Source organism: Trifolium pratense, linkage group LG5, assembly GCF_020283565.1.
Source record: "Trifolium pratense cultivar HEN17-A07 linkage group LG5, ARS_RC_1.1, whole genome shotgun sequence".
Classification (NCBI taxonomy): Eukaryota; Viridiplantae; Streptophyta; class Magnoliopsida; order Fabales; family Fabaceae; genus Trifolium; species Trifolium pratense.
This window is the reverse complement of record NC_060063.1, coordinates 53,866,897-53,886,931: the sequence shown is the minus strand read 5'-3', so window position 1 is coordinate 53,886,931 and position 20,035 is coordinate 53,866,897. Positions and strand designations below refer to the sequence as shown.

Below are 20,035 nucleotides of genomic sequence, written 5' to 3'. Positions count from 1 at the left end.
TATATAACTGAAAGAGCTTAAGAGAATATGTACCCAATAGTGTAAATTAGTTTTATGGAAAATATACAAACATAAATGTGACTTTTTAGGAAAATATAAAGTAATTAAAAATATTTATCTTATTTATAAGTTATTTGTAAAAAGAAAAATCTTATCATGTACCAAAAAAATGGTGACGGGTACCTGGAGAATGCAAAGGTCAGGGAAATGGGCTTGCATGATCAGCCCAATCATTAGGAAAGTAATAAAGCAGCTTTGACCTAATGATTAAATTATGGTCTTTGATTTTGTAAAAATTTAAAATTATGGTCTTTGATGCTGTAAAAAAAATTACAAAAAAATTATGGTCTTTGATTTATTTTTTTTAAAGGCTTTTGAGTTTGAATGTTTGAGGCATCCACAAGGTGTCAAGTCAGTCTAATTTTTTAAGTTCAAGTGATTAAGTGACGAAGTTTTAACTCTCTCACAGATAATTGTAAAATGGTTATCACCGTCAATTTAATTAATATTAATTTTTTGTTCGCCAATTTTATAAAATTTAGAGTAGTGGTAGGGACACACCCTCTAACACACTTCTTTAAACACACTCCAATATATGAATGCCACATCTTAGTTATATATATTTTTTGCTCAAGTAACTCAACGGATAAAATTTCACATTTTAAGATGAATAAGTGGAAGTATCAGAATTCAAACTCAATTCCTATATATTAAATGCAATGTCTCTATCAACTGAACTGAACTATGTTGACGGGTAGATATCTAATCATATTAAATGCATATATCTTTCAATTTTACATCACGGAAAATGTAATACCCTCACACCTTCTAGGATAAGAAATATACATGAAAGTAGTACTGTTTATTTATTTTTTAACGGCAAAATGATATTTATATATAAAAAACAAATTGAAAAAAAGTACAAGTGGTACTCAATCCACTTCTAAAGAAAAAGTACAAATAGTACTCCACCCAATCCGAAAAAATCATACCCAAAACTAACTACTGTTATATTTTTCTTAGAATCAATGAGACATAACTCCAATTGGTCAAAAGACAATGAGCATAACTCCTAAGTTTTACTCCATAATTAAAAAGACATATGTATTAAATTCTAGACGTTCTAGATTTGAATCCTAAATTTTTCCTAATCTTAAATTGAAGCACTATTCTCTCTCTAAATTTTTGTTAACAAAAAAAGAATGAATAGATGAAACATTTTTTTTCTTCATAATTTATAAGAAAGTAATAATATATTTTCATTTGTAGGAATCTATATTATGGGAAAGTAAAAATATGTTTTTAAATGTGTTTATATCATTAATGTGTTATTTTCACTTTTTTTTTAAAAAAAAAAGAAGAATAAATGTTTTCAAAACAAACCCATGTAATTTTTTTTGGGTCAATGATAAATACTATAAATATTTACAAAAAACAAACAAACACACTAAAGTTGAACTATTTCTTATAGTATCAAGCAGAAACACCGAATAATTTTTTGAATACTTCTCCTCCTCTTCAATTGAATATTTAATAGTCTTTTTTTTCTTCTTTATTTCCAATTGATATGGAAAATAAAAAGCGGAAGCACAAAATATATGCATGGACGGAGCTAGAAGGGGACTAACAGAGGTCATGGTCGCCCTAAATATTTTTGAATATTTTTTTATACTATTATGGTATTATATATTATTGGCTTAATTTTACTTTTGGTCCTCCTATTTTATTAAACTCATAAAAATGGTTCCTTTTTTTAGTCAAATTTTTGGCTCTATTTTTATACTTGGTGTATATTTGATCCCAACATATGTTTTTCCAACTAAAAATAGTATTTTTGTACAAAAAAATGTTATTTATTTTCCCAATAATGAATTCAATAATTTTTTTTTTTTGAGATTAGAACTCGCTTTTTTTTTTATGTAAAAAGTCAAAAATTTTTTTTTGTAAGGTAAAGTTGCAATTTTAAAGGCAAAGTGCATAGATTAAGATCAAAATTACAAATATATAAAAATAAAGGCAAAAAAGTTTGACTTAAAAAAAATGTCTATAAAATACGATTCACAATATTAACTTTAAATTTATCTTATAAACTTCTTTTATATATATATATATATATATATATATATATATATATATATATATATATATATATATATATATATATATAGTATTTTCAAAATTTAGTTTTTTCTTTACTAACTTATATTTTTAAGCTCAGCCTCCTTAAGCTAAATTCCTGGCCTGTCCCTATGTATAGATTTTCCTTTTTTTTTGTTTGACTAATAATAGTACCTTCACTTTGTACCAAAAAAATAATAATAGTACCTTCCCTACCTTGTTTCTTCTTTTTCTTCTTTATATCAATTGGTTTGAATATATTTTATAAAAAAGACACTTAAACATAAAAACAGTACTGCATGTGTACATTATAGAAGTACTATAAGGCCTATATTTATATAAGGCCCAGCAACAATGAAGTTGAGTCAGATCACTTTACCTAATTGCACAATTACAATATGCAGGTAGGTGCTCACATTGAGTCATCACCCATCATATGCCTATATTGATGATATATAATTTATAGGCTCCTACAACTTGTATTTGTGTTTGTAATAAAGGAACATTGGTACAGTGTATAATTGCCCTTTTCTGCTATTCATTTATAGGACGAATCATCCAAGATGGAAGATTAATGGCACTACCTTGAGTTTTTGCTGCATTTTCTTCATTAAATTTCCCTTGTAAAGAGCCTCTGCATCAACTCAACCAAAATACTTGCTATTAATATTGTTGGAACAACTATTAACAAAATAAGCGCAAATAATGAATATAAGAAGTTTAATAACGAGTTCTGCAAGTGATGGGTACATTTCTGATAGTAGGATTCGCTACAATTCGTTTATATTATATTTGATACTAGAAACGAATGAATATAAATACTACTCGAGAATATACATCATAGTGAAAAAAGAGAAGGTGAAAGATAACTAGCAAAATATAACAAGGAGAAATAAGTTGAAACATAAACACAAGTTGAGCATGCCTACTTGCCAAACCTTTGAACCAACTAGAGCAAGAGAGAAAAAAAAATTCCTCTAATTGTACATGATGATGTATATTGAATATTAAATGTTTTAAATATGTATTTTTTCGGAATAGACCAATGTTCATTCACATACTAGATCAGGTCGTCCTATTTACTGGAACTTGGGCGGACCATAACATGGACAGGCCCTAAAGATACGTTGAGCAGGGTCAAACTCCCCTTTAGTAAACGCCAAATAAAGAAATTTGGATGACCTCCCTACACTTGTTCCAAGGGAAGCTATCGAGTGGAAGGTTTTAGGACCTAAAACCCTATATTCTCTCACGATAAATCTTTACTCATGATATAGACTCGGGTATGCACTATTCTAGCCCTAAATCTCAAATCACGACACATACTTGATCATTCATGTATTTGCAAGTACATCCACCATCTATTGGAGTTGCAGATCAACGGTCCATCGTCAACTACCTGCTCAAGCTCTTTCAGACCAAAAATCTTCTATCCGAAATGATCATGTACTTTGTTCGTAATAAAAGATAATCAAAATATACGCCAAAAAAAAAATTTAATTTTTTCGGATCTCTTTTGCTTACATATATTTTATTATGGAGGAAATACAATAACATATTTTTCCATGCATGACTTTTATGCCTCTCATAGTTCTTAATTATATTTTTCAACTGCAATTACGACCACAATACAAAGGTCTTAGAAGTTTTTTTAATGGCACCACAATTGCAATTAAGTCCTCATTAATTGTATAATTACTTGCATTTTTAAAGTGAATAAATAGTTATACCAGAATTTGAGTCACAATCTTTACATATTACCTCCAATGTTTTTATTAACCGAACTGTCCATTAAATTTTAGAGTGTAATGCAATCACAATTGCAATTATTGGCTGCAAAAGGTCCAAATAGCAAGAGCTTTCATCATATTTTTTGGTTGGCGGTGACGTGGAGCTTTTGGTTTAATGTTTCATTTTTAGTGGACCAAATAATTTATATATGGTGATTTTGGTTCATAGGCTGTGTACGGAGGAATGCTAATGTAACTTATTCGGATTGGTGTCACAATCCTTTAGTTTGCTTCCAACGCAACTAAGACGATTGTCTATGAATTGTAAGGCCCTTGTACTCCTTATAGTTCATATTTTGCTTATCAAAAAAACAATTGCAATTATTGGCAGTATCAAATCCAAAATAAATAACTCCCTATATGCACCAGTTCCATCAACCCACTTCCTAAAGCTTTTTGAATTACGAAAAATATAGTACTACTTATTAGTCAGATAAAAGAAAAAGAGACTAACCCTGCAGGAATTATCATGGATTCCAATTGTTGAGTTTCAATTGGATTCACCTCCATACTATTTTGCTGCTCCTCTTGAGCAAGTTGCTTCTCTTTTTCCTTTATCTGCTTTCACTCATATCATGTTCTATGAGATTATTCTAAATCAAAAAAAAAAAAAAAAAAAAAGAAAAGAAAAGAAAAAGAAGCTATTACCTTCTTGGAAAGCAAGTTGTTGTGTTCCTGGAGTGCCTTATCCTGCATGATATAGAATGCAAGTACTTAATTAAAAACTAAACAAAATAATGATGTTTGATTATTCATAACTTTTGTTCACATATTGTTACATAAAATTGGAGAAGAAAATATTATATCAATTAAATATATTCAACACAAAAATCCAAATTCTTGATCAATAGCTCAAAAGATAATAAAATTGTAATCCATGTTCATCTCATATGAACCTCAAAAAATTAGTCCAAAAATGTATCTTTACCATTTTATTAAATTTGAATAAAATATTATATCTTTTCCATTGAATTTTATTATAAAAATTCCACTAATTTACTAAAAATTGTATAAGAGTCCACATTTGGATAAAAAAATTGTCCATGTAAAATACCTCTAATAACAAAAATTGTTCTCAATCATTTATCCAATGTAACATACATGCTGCGTGCATCATTATGTTACCATATGCATTAAGGAATTGGATTTCCCGTTGTAACTGCGTGATGCAGTTACGGCTCTCAGCCGTTCGATTTATATCAATGTCTGAAATCGTTTAACTGTATAATTTGACTATGAAATCGTTTAATAGTCAATACTGCGTGGAACTGTGTGTAATATCTACTGCAGGCAATCATGATCCATGCATTAATGATGACAAAATTTATGGGAAGAAATTAAGACTGACCTTTTTCTGAAGTTCTGAAATAGATTCATACATGACTTGATTCTGCACACATGATCACTCAAATTAATTGACCATAACATTCAATTCAAACATCAAATCAAAAGGACATAGTTTTTCATTTACCTTTCGTGATCTAATGTGTTTGAGAGAGGAATCAAGTTGTTGTTCCAAATTTTGAAGCTCTTTGAGACTTAAGCCATCCAAATCCTCTCCCATATAATTCCTGAAAAAAAAAAGCCATAAGCCTTGTTGCATATTTTTATTACACACAAACTCATCTTGCTTGTAAAAATGTTGATTAGTGTAAACTACCTTTGATTTCTTTGAAGTACTTCCATTCTAGCCTTCAGTTTTGCATGTTCTAGAACCCAATTTTCCTATAACAATGCATGTATATATGGAGATATCAGATTAATCGCTCACACACTTGAATCAAACAAAAATTATTTTTCTTTATAAATTATAATTTCTCACAAAAGACAATAAAATATACCATTTTTGTTAGCACGGATTAAAAATGAATGAAATTTGGTCCGAAGACGTACTCAAGTGGCTGAGTTCAGACATGCGAAAGAGTTTGAGAAAGAGACGATTCAAAATTCAAACTATAGTTGCTAACATAGCATATATTAAAATTTAAAATTTAAAATATAGTGAACAAAAACCTTTTTCTCCATAAGTACAAGATTCTTTCTAGTTATTGAATTAAAAATAATTTTACATACTAGCTAGGTATTATATATTTTTGGATGGAAGGGACATTGAAGGTTAATAAGGGTTTAAAGAAAGGACAAGATGAATATCTTCAATTTACATCAATGATCAAGGATTGACAATAATACATTATTATTAATATAAATTATGGTCTATTATTATTGATGTGTGAACTATATGATTGAACTTTTGTTTCTAAAAGGACCGTGATGAGTTAACCCATTCAGTTAAGCCCAACATGAGTTTTCTGCCCTCAACCATTCGACTATATAATTGTTATCTCATCAGATAGTTAACATACGGTGAACAAATCTAAATTATGAAATATCAATGGTAATGAGAGTAGTCATCCCTCTCATGCCTTTCTCTCGGATCGTTGTGTCAGTAATCCTAAAAGGTATGCGTCGATCTTCTCTAATATATAAAAAATATGCTAGAGTATGTCTTGTATCTATAATCTAAGACTATTTAATTAAAATTTCCTTCATTAAGAAAACCAACACCAATTACAAAATTAAAGTGAACTCAATTAGGGTTCATAGAGGAGATGAAAGCCTACATTTGGTGACTGATCATTGGTAACAAGCTGCCTCTCCGTATAAGAATATCTCTCATATCGTTCGAGAATTCTTTCCATACTGTTAACAAAACAAAATAACATTAGCAAAGATTTTATGTACTGATTACAACACCTGGAAACCTACAAACAGAAAAGCTACATTTGAAGGCAAATTAATTAATGTCAAATAATAACAACAGTTTCTCATAGCATGCATGCATAATAAGTTAAAATAAGCTATTACAGACACATTGATATTGATATTGATATATTAAAACAGTTCAATCATATTAGGTCTTTGATTATCAAAATAACACTTATGTATAAGCTAGCATTTATTGAATAAGCGCTTAATTAAGTTGTTTATCTCAAACCTGTTAAGAATTTTGCACAATATTTAAATTTAAAATAATTTTTTTTCACTTCTTTAATTTGTATTGTATCATTCCAGTCAAAGTACTAGAAGAAAATTATTCAAAAAAAAAAGTACTACAAGAAAATAAGTTGATAAGGTACCGAGTGGTGACAGTGATAGGAAAGTGCATGATCAAGTTTCTTTTAGCATACATAATTATTAATGTATCATCCTCTCTAAGTGGAATTAATTAATGTCTTAATAGGTTTAGGGTTGTGATTATTGAAGCCATTAAAAAGGTGTAAAACGTGAGATAAAGAAAAGAATACTATGAATGAAAAATAATTGAAGAGTATTGATTGGAGCAATAATCAACACCTAGCTAACTAGTATATAGACTATTATGTAATTGATCCCTTTTAGTCCTTGCCTCACCTTTCTGTTAAAATGTTGATGATGAGTTATGATGAGTTACCTCATCTGACAACTTCCGTCGTCTATGTCAGTACTATTCGACCAAAATTTAGATCAAATATATTAACTTTAGATGACTCAATTTAAATAAATTGTAACAACGGATAGTACAAATATCATTATGATTTTCTTTTATACAGTATTTAACATTAGAGGGAGTACTATATATAATTATTTAAACTAAATTAATTAATTTTAGCAAGAAATGCAAATTATGCTATTGCTATTGCATGCCGACAATCTTATGAAGAATATCATGTAAAATAAAGATTAATAACTAAATGTATGTTTAACAAGGAGAGAGATCTAGCTATAAACTATAGCTATTTTAGTACTTATTTTGTTAGACCCAAAAGAACACAAAGAGAGGAATGAATCTAGTGGACAATTGAGAATTACACATTCACATAATCACATCAACCACGTCACCTCCCAGCCAGCAACAAACAACACTTTAAACAAAATCAACACCAACAATAGTACTGTTTATAAGTATATCCAATCAAGGAAAAAAAATATATTATAATAATATTAATGTTCTAATATGCATATACACCCCATTATTATATTAATATAAGCAAGTAGGACAAAAATTGAAGGGGAACGTACGATGAAAGGAAAAAAAAGGAAGAAAAATTGACAACAAAAAATATACTAAAATAATAAAATAGGACTTAGATAGATAGATAGATCAAAAGAGGCATATTTAGAAGGATTGAGTAAGATCTATAACATTCTATAAATAAACTCACACAAATAAAGAAATGATAATTACTAAGTTGAATAACAGAAAACAAGAGGTAGACAGACAACAAGCTGCGCGTCTGCGGCGCTAAAAATAGATACTTACCATGGATCACTAGAGTAATCATAAAGTTTGCCTTTAGTAGAGAAAACTATGAGAGCAACTTCAGCATCACAAAGAACAGAGATCTCATGTGCTTTCTTCAACAAACCAGACCTTCTCTTTGAAAAAGTTACTTGTCTATTGATCTTGTTTTCTATCCTCTTCAATTGCACTCTTCCTCTCCCCATTTTTTTTCTTCCAACAATATGATTATTGATCAATCACTCAAACCAACAACAATATAACATGAAATAATAATTCAAGACTAGGTAGGTAAATAATTAAAGTATATATGTAATAATAATAACTTTTTTTTGTTTTTTGAATATAGAATTTCTTTGTTGTTTATGATCTTAATTGGAAAATGAAGGGCTTTGAGCACATACACCGCAGCTCCTTGGTTCTTTTTTTTCGTTTTATATAAAAAAGGCAAAAAATATCAAGTGGTCAGTATTATAAATTATTCCGAACGAAAAAGTGCGATAAAAGACAATTTATGTGAAACCGCTGATAGGATCTCTAGGGTGGTTTTGATGAAATAATAGTGGTTTTTTCACAAACGTTGTCTAGTTACCATTGGTTAAGGACTTTGTCCTTTCTGTTTTAGACCCCACTTTTTCTCGGACCCACAATTCTTACATTTTTTTTTTATGTCATGGTAAAGTAAACACAATTCGGTAAATTGTTAGTGAATCATAGGCATGTCAATGACGTCCTCTCTAAATTTATTAAGTTTGAATTTTTTATATATTCGTTTCAATTTTTAACTGGCTAAAAAGGAAAACCTCAAAATACTATTACTCTACAAGACATCTAAACCTATGGAGGGGCCATCTAAACTCTAAATCCCCATCAACACTCCATCAAAACATATTGAATCTTGTACATACGTTGATTTACAATATATTATTTTTTTTGTCAGGTAGTATAAATAATTTTTATATAGATTGAATTCTCTTTATTATTATTTTTTTTTTTTGTGATTGTGCTATTTCTGTACTAAATTGAATCCAGAAACGCACTATAGGCCATAATGGTGGCAGGTCCTTGGCTATAAATATAGAAAAACATTGGCGTGTCCTAAACAAGCAACGAGTCTTACATAGCATAACTGCAGAAGTATGAAACTATCACCAATTTATAGCAAAAAAGTAAGACATGGTTTGGAATCTGTTGCACCATTTTGGTGACTTGGAGTTTTCATCAGCTATGTCTATGCCTACCATAATGACCAACAAACATTTCAAAAGAAAAAAATAAATAAATAAATAAGGAAAGTAAAATCGTGCTATTGACACAACTTTGTGTGTGGATATATACTCTTAATCAAATAAGACCCCGCAAGGAAAGGGACAGTTCTTACTGTCTTATGTCCACTGATGTTTGTTTGGCCAAATTGGGATACAAGAGAAGAGATAAATGAAAATGTGAAAGGGGGATGTACCTTGTGACAAAAAAAATCTGAAAAAGGACTTGCTGTATACGTGAAACTATACTAATATCTTTTATTAAAATATAGAAAAAAAAGCAAGAGATCATTGATTATTTTTTCATTTTAAAGGTAAAATAGTACAAAATGATAACTAAATTATCTCAATTGTGTTGGCATTTCAATAGGTCTTGAATCCAAAATGTCTCAGGTTCGAGCCCCGCTAGTATTTTTAGAGGGGGTAACAGTAATTATATTTTTTAAATGCTCTTTGAGCCCTGAGGTCTTCCAAAAATGCTATCTAAGAAACACTCTAATAAAATATATTAAATAAAAATAAGAAAGATACAAAAGAATATTGGAGGAACGAGATCAAAACTTAAAGCGTGAGAATTTCGTTGTCTCATTAAAAATCTTACGAGAAAAAAATACAATGGGATGAAACCCAGACAACATATATTGATTATAAATTTATAATTATACAAAATGTAAAAATGTTTTCTTTGATTAAATAAAACAAAAAAATTAGGTGCTTCTAAATTCTAATATGGATCTTAAAATAAATATCCAAATGAATATTACCTTACAATTTTTATATTAATTTATTTTTTTGATATTGTTTTTAATTAATGATTCGGTAATAGATAATATATATCATATATATTTGGTCAGACTTGACCCTATGTATGTGTCAGATGGACCACTACATAAGGAGAAATTCTAACTTGGGCATAAACCTAAGAAAAAATCATTTAGGCACACACTCACAAATATAATAAAGTTAAAACAAAATTAATATCATCTAGTCATTTCTTCTTTAAATTTTTTTACTCATGTATGTGTGCCTAAAAGATTTTTTTCTTGGGTTTGTGCCCAAGTAAGAATTCCTCCTGCATAAGATCTCATCTCATAAAAATTAGAAATAGGGATCTCAAAAAAAAAATTGATAACATAGTGATGATAGTAGTAATTGTGGTAAATAGTAGTAATTGTCGTAGGGATCTCAAAAAATAAAAGTAGAAGGTATTTTGTTATTATTTATTAGAATTATAATATGAATATTTTTTCATGTCAATTAGAAGAATGATTAGATTTTTTTTTTTTTTTTACGTTATTTCCAATTTAAATTAAGGATGATTTTCTTTAATAATTTTTTTATTATAAAAGTCTATTTTTAATATTTGAATATAGTCTTCTAATAATCGGAATCTGCTGGATCACGAGAGGAGAGTCGGGAGATCATTCATATTAGGCTTAAGAATAATTATATACGTGATCAATTTGACACCACACATTATTTATCCAAAATCTTAATGTATTAGATTTATAAGTCATCTCATTTATAAAGTTTGTAACCTCAACTTTTCTAAAACTAACTTCACAATTTTCACACTTTTCATAACATAATCAACCCAATATTTTGTTAGAATTTGTACATAGTGTAAATGTGTGTTTGTTGTCACTATCATTTTTGTTTAAAATTCATTTGGGTTAATTATTGGTGTTACTATTTGTTCAATTATTCTAAGTTCACAATGATTTGTCCCACCATATCCATGTCAGCAGAACATAGTAGAACCTCTCCACCAACATATGAGCAGATTACTGTTTCACCCACTATTCGGCCTAAATAGATCCAACTTTATAAGAAGACATTTGGCTCAGAGCTGGAAACTATATAAGCTCTCATATTCAGAAAAGCTATTCACTCAATTATTTTCTTTCTCTTGTATCTCTTTACTTTCATTCCCTCTCTAACTTTGCTCTCATTCTCTCTCTAACTTTGGCATCGGAGCACCTGCAGGTACAATCCCTCCGTGAATCAGCTGCTCGACCCACCGTCAACCATTTGTTCAACGGATTGCTAGCTGACCATCTATCTATTCTGATCAACCGTTAAGATCGCTATTTTCATAAGATGAGGATAACACAAAAAAACTTACGGGCCAACCGATTCACCAAGGACAGGACAGGATAAGTGGCGGTTTCAACTCGACCACTCAATTTGATGTCTATGTCTATCACCTTGCACACTTTACAAAAACTGTTAGCTTGTATAACTTTCATAGTACACACGAACACAAGTATTCTCTAATTTATCCTTAATCCATGTTAACACATTCGATCAGCATATATATGAATTGATTCTTTCCTATTGCATCTCGTATATCTATCCCTATTCTTTAGTGATTGGACTTAACTTTGTTCCCCACAATCATACTATAAACATAATTATATATGCATTAAACTAAACTAAACCAAGACATAGTGTGCAAAAGTGGTAACGAGTTCCACCAAATAACTTATTCTTTGGAGCATCAAAGTGTGATTTTTGAGTAGAATAATTTTTAGTTAGATTTTACTTTGCAACTGAAATTTGAATTACTAGAATTTCATTTCCCTACTAGAATTTATTAAATTAATTGATTGAGTTCAAATGACTAATAAATTCTTTCAAACAATAAACTGTTCGGAAAAATTCAAATTTGTACATCAGGAATACTTAATAATTTTTGGTCCAACAAGTTGTGATTAATAATTCTTGGTACACTTTTGTCAAAAAAAAAAAATTCTTGGTACACTAAAATTCAATGCCATATTCCTTAATGTCACATTAATACTTTAGACTCAACAAAATTTCATACAGTATTTTTATAGAGTAGCATGATCTTTTTACTTAAAGGCTTGTTGTATAGAGTTGTATAAATTCCACAAACAACAATTAACATAAGAATAATTAGAGGGGGTATTTAATTTCTAATCTTCCATTTGGCAACATTCAATGGTCAGTCACACATCTTAGTGTTGGAGAATATCTATATTTTCCACAATTTAGTGGACTAAATTATTCCATTGAAGGATGAATAGCATTTTTTTTCTATTGATTTATCTTCATAAAAATCTTCAAGATTCTTAGCTACCCTAAGTTTGTGCATAGAAGACAACCCAAAAAACGGCCCAGCCCAGCATATATGTCACACTAGACAACTAAAAATCAAGTACGTGACCTAAAGTCCCTTTAATTTGTATTTCTTTTAATCAAAAAAGAAGAAATAATGACACATATTTATTCCTTTGACCAGAAAGATAATTTGGATAAAGTAGCTAGGTAGATAAAATGAAAAAGGTTCAATATATATAGAGACATTGAACCTTATTATATTAGCATATGCTTATCCCATGAATAAAAGCTTACAAAGTTTTAAATTGATCAATATACGAATATCCAAAGTTGTTGGTTCATAAATTTTTATGACAATACTTGTCTCAGAAAAGAAATTTATGACAATACTACTCGCCATTATTTATGCATGACTAGCAAAATGAAAATAAGGGAATATTTTTCTTCATGTAAACATTGACAAATAATGCTATGGCATGAAAATAAGGGAATTTGCCATTTCTTTTTAATCTTTATGGTATTATGGTATGAAAATTCAATGTCGTCAAAGCGTCCACGTCACAGAGGTGAATCCATTCATACTTAAGGATGAAGCTCCAACATTTACATCATTAGAATCCATTGGATTGTATCTGCATATATAATATGATTATTAAAACATTTACCATACATAAAAAGAAAAAAACAAAAAAAGACATTATAGCAAATAAAACATATCAAATTTAATTGGATGTATTGTTGTAAATTAGTTTTATGTCGCATAAAATAAGAACTCATTGGTCGCGTGAACTTAGCTCAGTTGACAGGACACTGCGTTATATAAGTAAGGGTTGAGGTTCGAACTCTGGTCATCACACTTATCCATACTAAGAGTGAAATTTCTACCCACTGAACTACTTGACCAAAAAAAATAATAAGAACTCATCGTATTCAAACTTAAACTATTTAACTTCAAAGTAAATATTAGCTCTTTCGTTTATTTTTAAGTGTCGTTTTAGCATAAAGTTCTCAAACCAAAATAGTGATTTTTTTTTTTTTGACGCAAAATAGTGAATTGTTGTATTACTTTTTCAATTCTACCTTCATTTAATCCAGATAAATTTAGCATATATTCATCTCTCCATTAAATTTTATGAAAAATGTGTAGTGGAGTTATTGAAAAAGTAAGGGTATAATCGATAAATTACACCTTAAACTATTAAAACGGCACTTAAATAGGAACAAACAAATTTTTCTAAAACAACACTTAAAAAAGAACAGAATATTATCAGGAAAAAAAAACGGAATAGAATAATTAATTTGTACGACTTCTATATATAAAATATATTATGTTTTTTTTTTATATAAAAAATATCATGTTCCTACCTTAGTCAAATTCATTTGTACATATGTTCAATTTTCTTCGGTGTCAAAAAAAAATGTTCAATTTTCTTAAACATTATAACATGTAAAAAAAGTAATATTATTGGGTACTATATAAATAGTGTGAGTTTACGTACCCAAATTGCAAGTTGGAATTGACTCCCACATGTTGAAGAGGAAAGCGTGTGTGATGGAAGTTAGACCCAAGAGCCAACATTCTACCTCGAACTTGTGAGTTATGATCAGTTTCTTCAAGCTGTTTCAACATATAATTTTCAGAATATAGTTCAAAATATAGTTATTATAACTATAAATTAATGTTCATATAATTAATTAATATACTAAGATCTGCATTTGGTTTGGAAATAATTGTTACCTTACTTCTTAAAGCATTATTTGTTTCAACAAGTTGAGTTTCCTGCATTGATTCAGTATAACAAAAAATCACTATACACAACAAGAAAAAGCTACAATGGTTAGAATAGAAGAAACAATCATTGCTTAAACTCTAGGCTGCACTTAGGTAACGATTTTTCGGCCGTGGTCTAGATAGTTGTCAACGATTTTTTCAGTTTCCACGAGAGTGAAAAAGAAATAAACACATACCCGAATGTGAAGATCGGCAAGTTGATCAAGCATGAATTGAGTCTGAAAAATAAAAAATTCTAACAAATTAGAATCTATCCAAAAAAAAAAAGAAATAATAAGTAAAAATTCCTTAACCTGACCTTTGTTGATCTTATATTCTTAAGTGCTGTCTCCAATTGATTTTCAACCTGCTCGAGCTCACTTGTATTCATTTGTGCAATATCTTCGCCAAGAAGTTTCCTACAGCATTAGAAATATTAATTAATTAACTCAAATTATTTATCAAAACTTGCATTCAATATATACACCAAGTGCGTTTTTCATGAAAAATGCACTTGAAAAAATAATCAAGTGCATTTTTCAAGGAGTCTCGAGTTAATTACCTTTGGGAACGTTGTAAGGTTTCTACATTCTCTTTTAATCTCACATAATCCTGATAATTCTGCAATGAGGCGTATTTGTTATTGTATCATTTAATTTAATGATAATATATTCAACACTTCAAAATCCATTTTATTTGAATGTGTATCAATACACTGTTGAGTGAATAATTCTAATAGATTTTTAATTAATTAATAAATATTGTTTATGAACTTATCAGAATTATTCACTCCAACAGTGTATTTAAGAATTCAACAAATAATACATAAAAGTGATCAGTTCGAAATTGGATTAGACGCGGTCAATTTTAGTGGCCATCTGATCATTTTGATCCGACAATCCATAAAAAAATTAATTTTTATTTAATAATTTTAAAAATATTGAGCAAAAATATAGACTTTGCGATTCTGAGCATATAAATTTACCTGAGTGGCATTGGCTGGCTGGTTGGTCTCCAATTCATTATAGCTGTACTTGTGGTATTTGTCCAATGTTTTCATCATGCTATCATACAAGCAAAAAACTCTATGGGATTAATAATATGTTGATTTATAAGTGAAAGAGGGTGGTTTGAAAAGTGTCTCATATTGACCCAAAAAAAAAAGTCTCATATGATCTATAATTGAGTTGGTTTTAATATTTTTTAGAGTTGTTTGGTTTTTATATTGAATTGTGTTAGGTTTAAATGAAAACAATACCCAACATAAAAAAAATGAAATTACTAATATACCCTTGGGAGGGAGATTTAGGAGGGAAGGGAAGTGATTGAATTATGTTATTCTAACAACTTTTTTTGTTTAAAGGATATTTATCAATTTTTCCAATATCTTAAATATGGATACCTTAAATATATATTAAAATATTGAGTTTATAATGCTCTAAAATTTTCCTAAATGATATATTTATCTAGTGATAGTGCCACAACGAGCTTTATGAGACGGGGGACGAATTTTTTTAATAATTAATATTACAAAAATAATAAATTATTATATCTAAATAATATAATTTACATATTAAATAAATGGATAATCTCTTCATCTGCTAGACTATTTAAATCATGTACACATGCAAAAAAGAAGAAAATGCACTAACTATAACAATACTTTTTTTAATTATGGACAAGATCTCAAAATATTTAAGACAACTATGATGGGTTCACAAGTGAAACAAGTTTTTTAACTTACACAAGTTTATTTTTACCATTTAATAAAATAAAAAACTTATTATTATTTTTTTACTTTCACCACCAGTTTAATCTAGTTCAGAGGTCAGTTTTGACATCAAGTGATTTCAATCCCTCTCAATCGCAGTTGCGATAATTGATCTGTTGTCCTCCCTACCAAGTTCAGCGTCAATCACAAATAAACTAACTAACTAAAAAAAGCGTATTGATCAAATAATAATTAAAACAAGTCTCCTTTTAAGGCAAAAGACTTTTCTAAAGCCGAAGTTTTTGTTGGACTATTTGCTAAATTGCTACAATGATATTTCTGTTAAATTCTAATATGGATCTCTTCATCAAGTGATTCATGATGGACCAGTCATAAATAACATTATAACGAATACGAAATTTACAAAATTCACCGTTGAATTGAAAGTTTATATCATATAGATCATCCATAAAAAAATTTAGAAAAATTGAAAATCATTTGATATGTTATTGAGACAAATCAAGATTAACAGTTTATTAAATAACGAAATTTTAATGGGTCTTAATAACATATCAAATTATTTTCAAAAAATTTTAAAAAATTTATGGATGATCTATACGATTTAAACTTTCAATCCAACAATGAATTTCATAAAATTCATAATCGATAGATCACTTGTCCACGGTGGACCAGCTCATAGCATTATTCTTAATTCATGAAATACCGTTATTAACCGATAGTTATTTCAGTTTCAATAAAAGACAAAATAAAAAGTTTTCCATGTCATAATAATAACAGTATCTCCAGATAAAATGAAGCAATTGATGTTTTATTTTTGAGTATCTGTTATGTATGGATCATATTATCTATTCCCCATCGGTTTGAAGGATACACGATTTACAGCTTTTAGAAAAGATACCATATCTCTCTAAAACCATCCTTAAATTGCAATGCTAATGCAAACTAAAACATAACAGTTAATTAACAGGCTTTGCAAATCAAACATCCCATCACTGACACCAAATCACAACAGTACGTAAATCCCACCCTAGTCTGCATGTTAATCAGTTAATGCATTATATTGTCTCCGATCAAGTAAAAAATTATTTTTTTAGATTTAGTTTATCCTCGTAAACATAGTTCAGTTAATAAGAACATTACATATTATATGTACTGATTAGGGTTTCAATTATAGTATTCTCACTTATTCACTTTAAAATGTGAATTTCTAACTATAAGATTATTGGGAAAAAAAATATTAATAAATTTAGTCTAAAATATATGTCAGATTCATGAATTATTTAATGAATTTAATTTTTTTTATTATTTTATATATATCTAAAATAATAGAGATTTATGAATTATTCAATTAATTTAATTTTTTTATTGTTTTATATGTAAAATAAGAGGGAGTATATCTTTAATCACATGTAGGCCAAAAACAAAAAACCAAAATTAAAATATATTACTCCGTATCATATTTTTTGTTGGTCATGGTTCATTCCTCATCAATCATAAGTAACCCATTATAAACAATTTTTAATTAACAGACTTTGAAAAAAATAGAGAAAAGGAAGAAAATCCAGAATTTTAGCTAGCTATCAAAAAATAAAAAAGTATGACTTTTACACTCTTTTCTAGAAATATGATGTTGCCCTAGTTAAGGACCTATCTTGAAATAGAAGAAGCAAAGCTTTTTCAAAATAAAAATTGTAAAGAGAAATAATTTTCTTTCCTCTTTGACACTCTTTCTTCATATATTAATATAAATAATCATGGATTAATAAATTATGTTGTTGATGATGTAATTCTGGAAAATAAATAGAGTATAAATTAAAGATCGGATCTTTACACTTACAACAAAAATATGGGTAATTTGTCAAAAAATAAAAATACATATCTAGGTGATTAATATTAATATATATGTGTACCAAATTTTTTTTTATTAATATATATATGTATATATTTGGAGCAAAAAGGGATTGATCTCTTTTTTAGTTTTCAATATTTAAACTGAAAACTCATGTTCGGGCAAATTAAATATGTGTGTGTGTGTCAGTGTGTGTACTTTGTAATTAACAATCATCAAATAGTTGTTTTGAATTTTGATTAATAAATTCTCTTTGTTTATGAAAAAATAATTAGAAAATTTTGTTAACTTGGAAAGCATATAAGCATTAAAACATAGATCTTGCACAAAAAATTCAAAAAAAAAAACTTGTGCACAAAAGAAATACAATATTAATTAAATATAAATTTGACAATTAAGAGCATCATCGAGTTGAAACAATTATTGATCAGACTTTACTTATCATTCGGTCAGCCGAACTTCAAATTATCATAGAGTTAAGAACGGAAAATAATATTAATAATATTCAAAAAGGAAGTGATGAGGGAAGAGGTACCTAGAGGTGCTGCTGAATTCATAGAGCTTTCCACGGTTAGAGAAGATGATAAGAGCAACTTCAGCATCACAAAGAACTGAAAGCTCATAAGCTTTCTTGAGTACACCATTTCTTCTCTTTGCAAAAGTAACTTGTCTGTTAATTTTGTTCTCTATTCTCTTTAATTCAACTCTCCCTCTTCCCATTTTTGTTTGGTTAAGAGATAAGAAATGGGAATGCTTTCTTAAATAATCTCTTTGTTTAGGGTACCAAAAGGGATAAAACAATAGTGCAAATAGAAGATTTGAATATATAAGAAATAAAAATGGAAAATTCTAAAAAAAAAGGTTGCTATTATGTTTGGTTTCTTAATTTTGTCCCGAGGGTAGGGGTGCTCGCGGTTCGGTTTGGATCGGTTTTGAGGCAAAACCTCATCCGATCCAAAAATAAATTTATTTGCGGTTCGGTTTGATTTTGGATGACAAACAAAAAAAATCCAATCCGATCCAATTCTATGCGGTTTAATTTGGATTGATTTTTGGACATCCAAATTATAAAATGTAAATTTTTTTATTAAATATTAATATTATAAAAAACACTATAAAATAATAGTTTGACTTTTTCGACAAAATAAATATTTAGTTTGATGTAAGAAATAACATATAATATATTAAAAGTTAATATTTTGGAATGACAATTGTCAATTATATTTTATTTTTTTTTACAAAAATTGTCAATTATATTTGAAACATATCAAAAGGTGAAAAATTAATTAAACTAAACTAACAAATAGTATTAACAAAATTTAAAATGAACAAAAAATAGGTTAATGCAATCTATATTCATACTAATAAAAAGATAAATAAATATTAAAATATATGTATGCGGTTTAGTTCGGTTTTGATCGGTTTTGAAAAATTGATCCGAAATCCGATCCAATCCAGCGGTTTTCACAAAAGGACATCCAAACACATCCAAAAATATTCGGTTTTTTGCGGTTTTCGGTTTTTTTGGATCGGTTTACGGTTTTTATTTGGATTGGTTTGGATTTGAACACCCCTACCCGAGGGTAATAAAAAACAATAGAAACTTTTGTGTATTCATAAGACTTTGAACACAAGGTTTAGCTCTCACAAAAATGAAAAAGGCAGAAATTAGAAATAAAAAAATTAAATAATCTATGCAAGCTAGCCCAAAAATTGGTCGCCCTAGCAAGAGTATGAACAACAACTTAACTTCAAAGTTTAGAAAAGACGACATAAAAATAACAATATTATGCACTTTCGAATACGTTCAAATTTTATGTTCAAAATCTTGTATCCATTTTAATATTTACCAAAATAAATATGCTTATGAGTTATGCCATTCTAATAAATATGCAACAAATAATAAGGAAATTATTAGTTATATATGCCATTCTAATCAGCCCAACAAATAATAAGGGAATTATTCGATCGTAGTACCTTATAGAAAAAAAAATCTACTATGCCTGGAATACTTCAGTTTTGTTATAAAACAATAAAAATTTGTATTTATATTTTTTAAAAGTTTGAAGGAAAAGTAAGGCTAGAATATAAGAAAAATACTAATTACTTTTTTTTGTTTTTTTTTTGTCACTTTTAAATAAATTTTC

The 20,035-nt window shown here is 28.4% G+C and overlaps 2 protein-coding genes across 3 annotated transcripts; both read right to left on the bottom strand.

Annotated features, from left to right (window-relative positions):
- Nucleotides 1-2,402: 2,402 nt before the first annotated feature.
- LOC123884449 (truncated transcription factor CAULIFLOWER A) lies at nt 2,403-8,703 on the bottom strand. The gene is made up of 8 exons (XM_045933547.1): nt 8,209-8,703; nt 6,530-6,608; nt 5,569-5,633; nt 5,380-5,479; nt 5,257-5,298; nt 4,557-4,598; nt 4,363-4,466; nt 2,403-2,752 (listed from the first exon to the last, which is right to left on the bottom strand). The coding sequence occupies exons 1-8, from the start codon at nt 8,391-8,393 to the stop codon at nt 2,653-2,655; spliced, it is 717 nt and encodes a 238-aa protein (XP_045789503.1). The 5' UTR covers nt 8,394-8,703; the 3' UTR covers nt 2,403-2,652.
- A 4,041-nt stretch (nt 8,704-12,744) lies between these two features.
- On the bottom strand, nt 12,745-18,771 carry LOC123884450 (MADS-box protein EJ2-like). 2 transcript variants are annotated; one of them, XR_006800776.1, is made up of 9 exons: nt 18,424-18,771; nt 15,293-15,371; nt 14,870-14,928; nt 14,627-14,726; nt 14,505-14,546; nt 14,275-14,316; nt 14,036-14,154; nt 13,029-13,168; nt 12,787-12,973 (listed from the first exon to the last, which is right to left on the bottom strand). XR_006800776.1 is itself a non-coding variant. In XM_045933548.1 (8 exons), exons 1-8 carry the CDS (start codon nt 18,606-18,608, stop codon nt 13,081-13,083), a joined length of 714 nt encoding a protein of 237 aa, XP_045789504.1. In that variant the 5' UTR covers nt 18,609-18,771; the 3' UTR covers nt 12,745-13,080. The 2 variants fall into 2 exon arrangements, 1 of the variants encoding a protein (XP_045789504.1); XM_045933548.1 differs by having other exon boundaries at nt 12,745-13,168.
- Nucleotides 18,772-20,035: the final 1,264 nt, after the last annotated feature.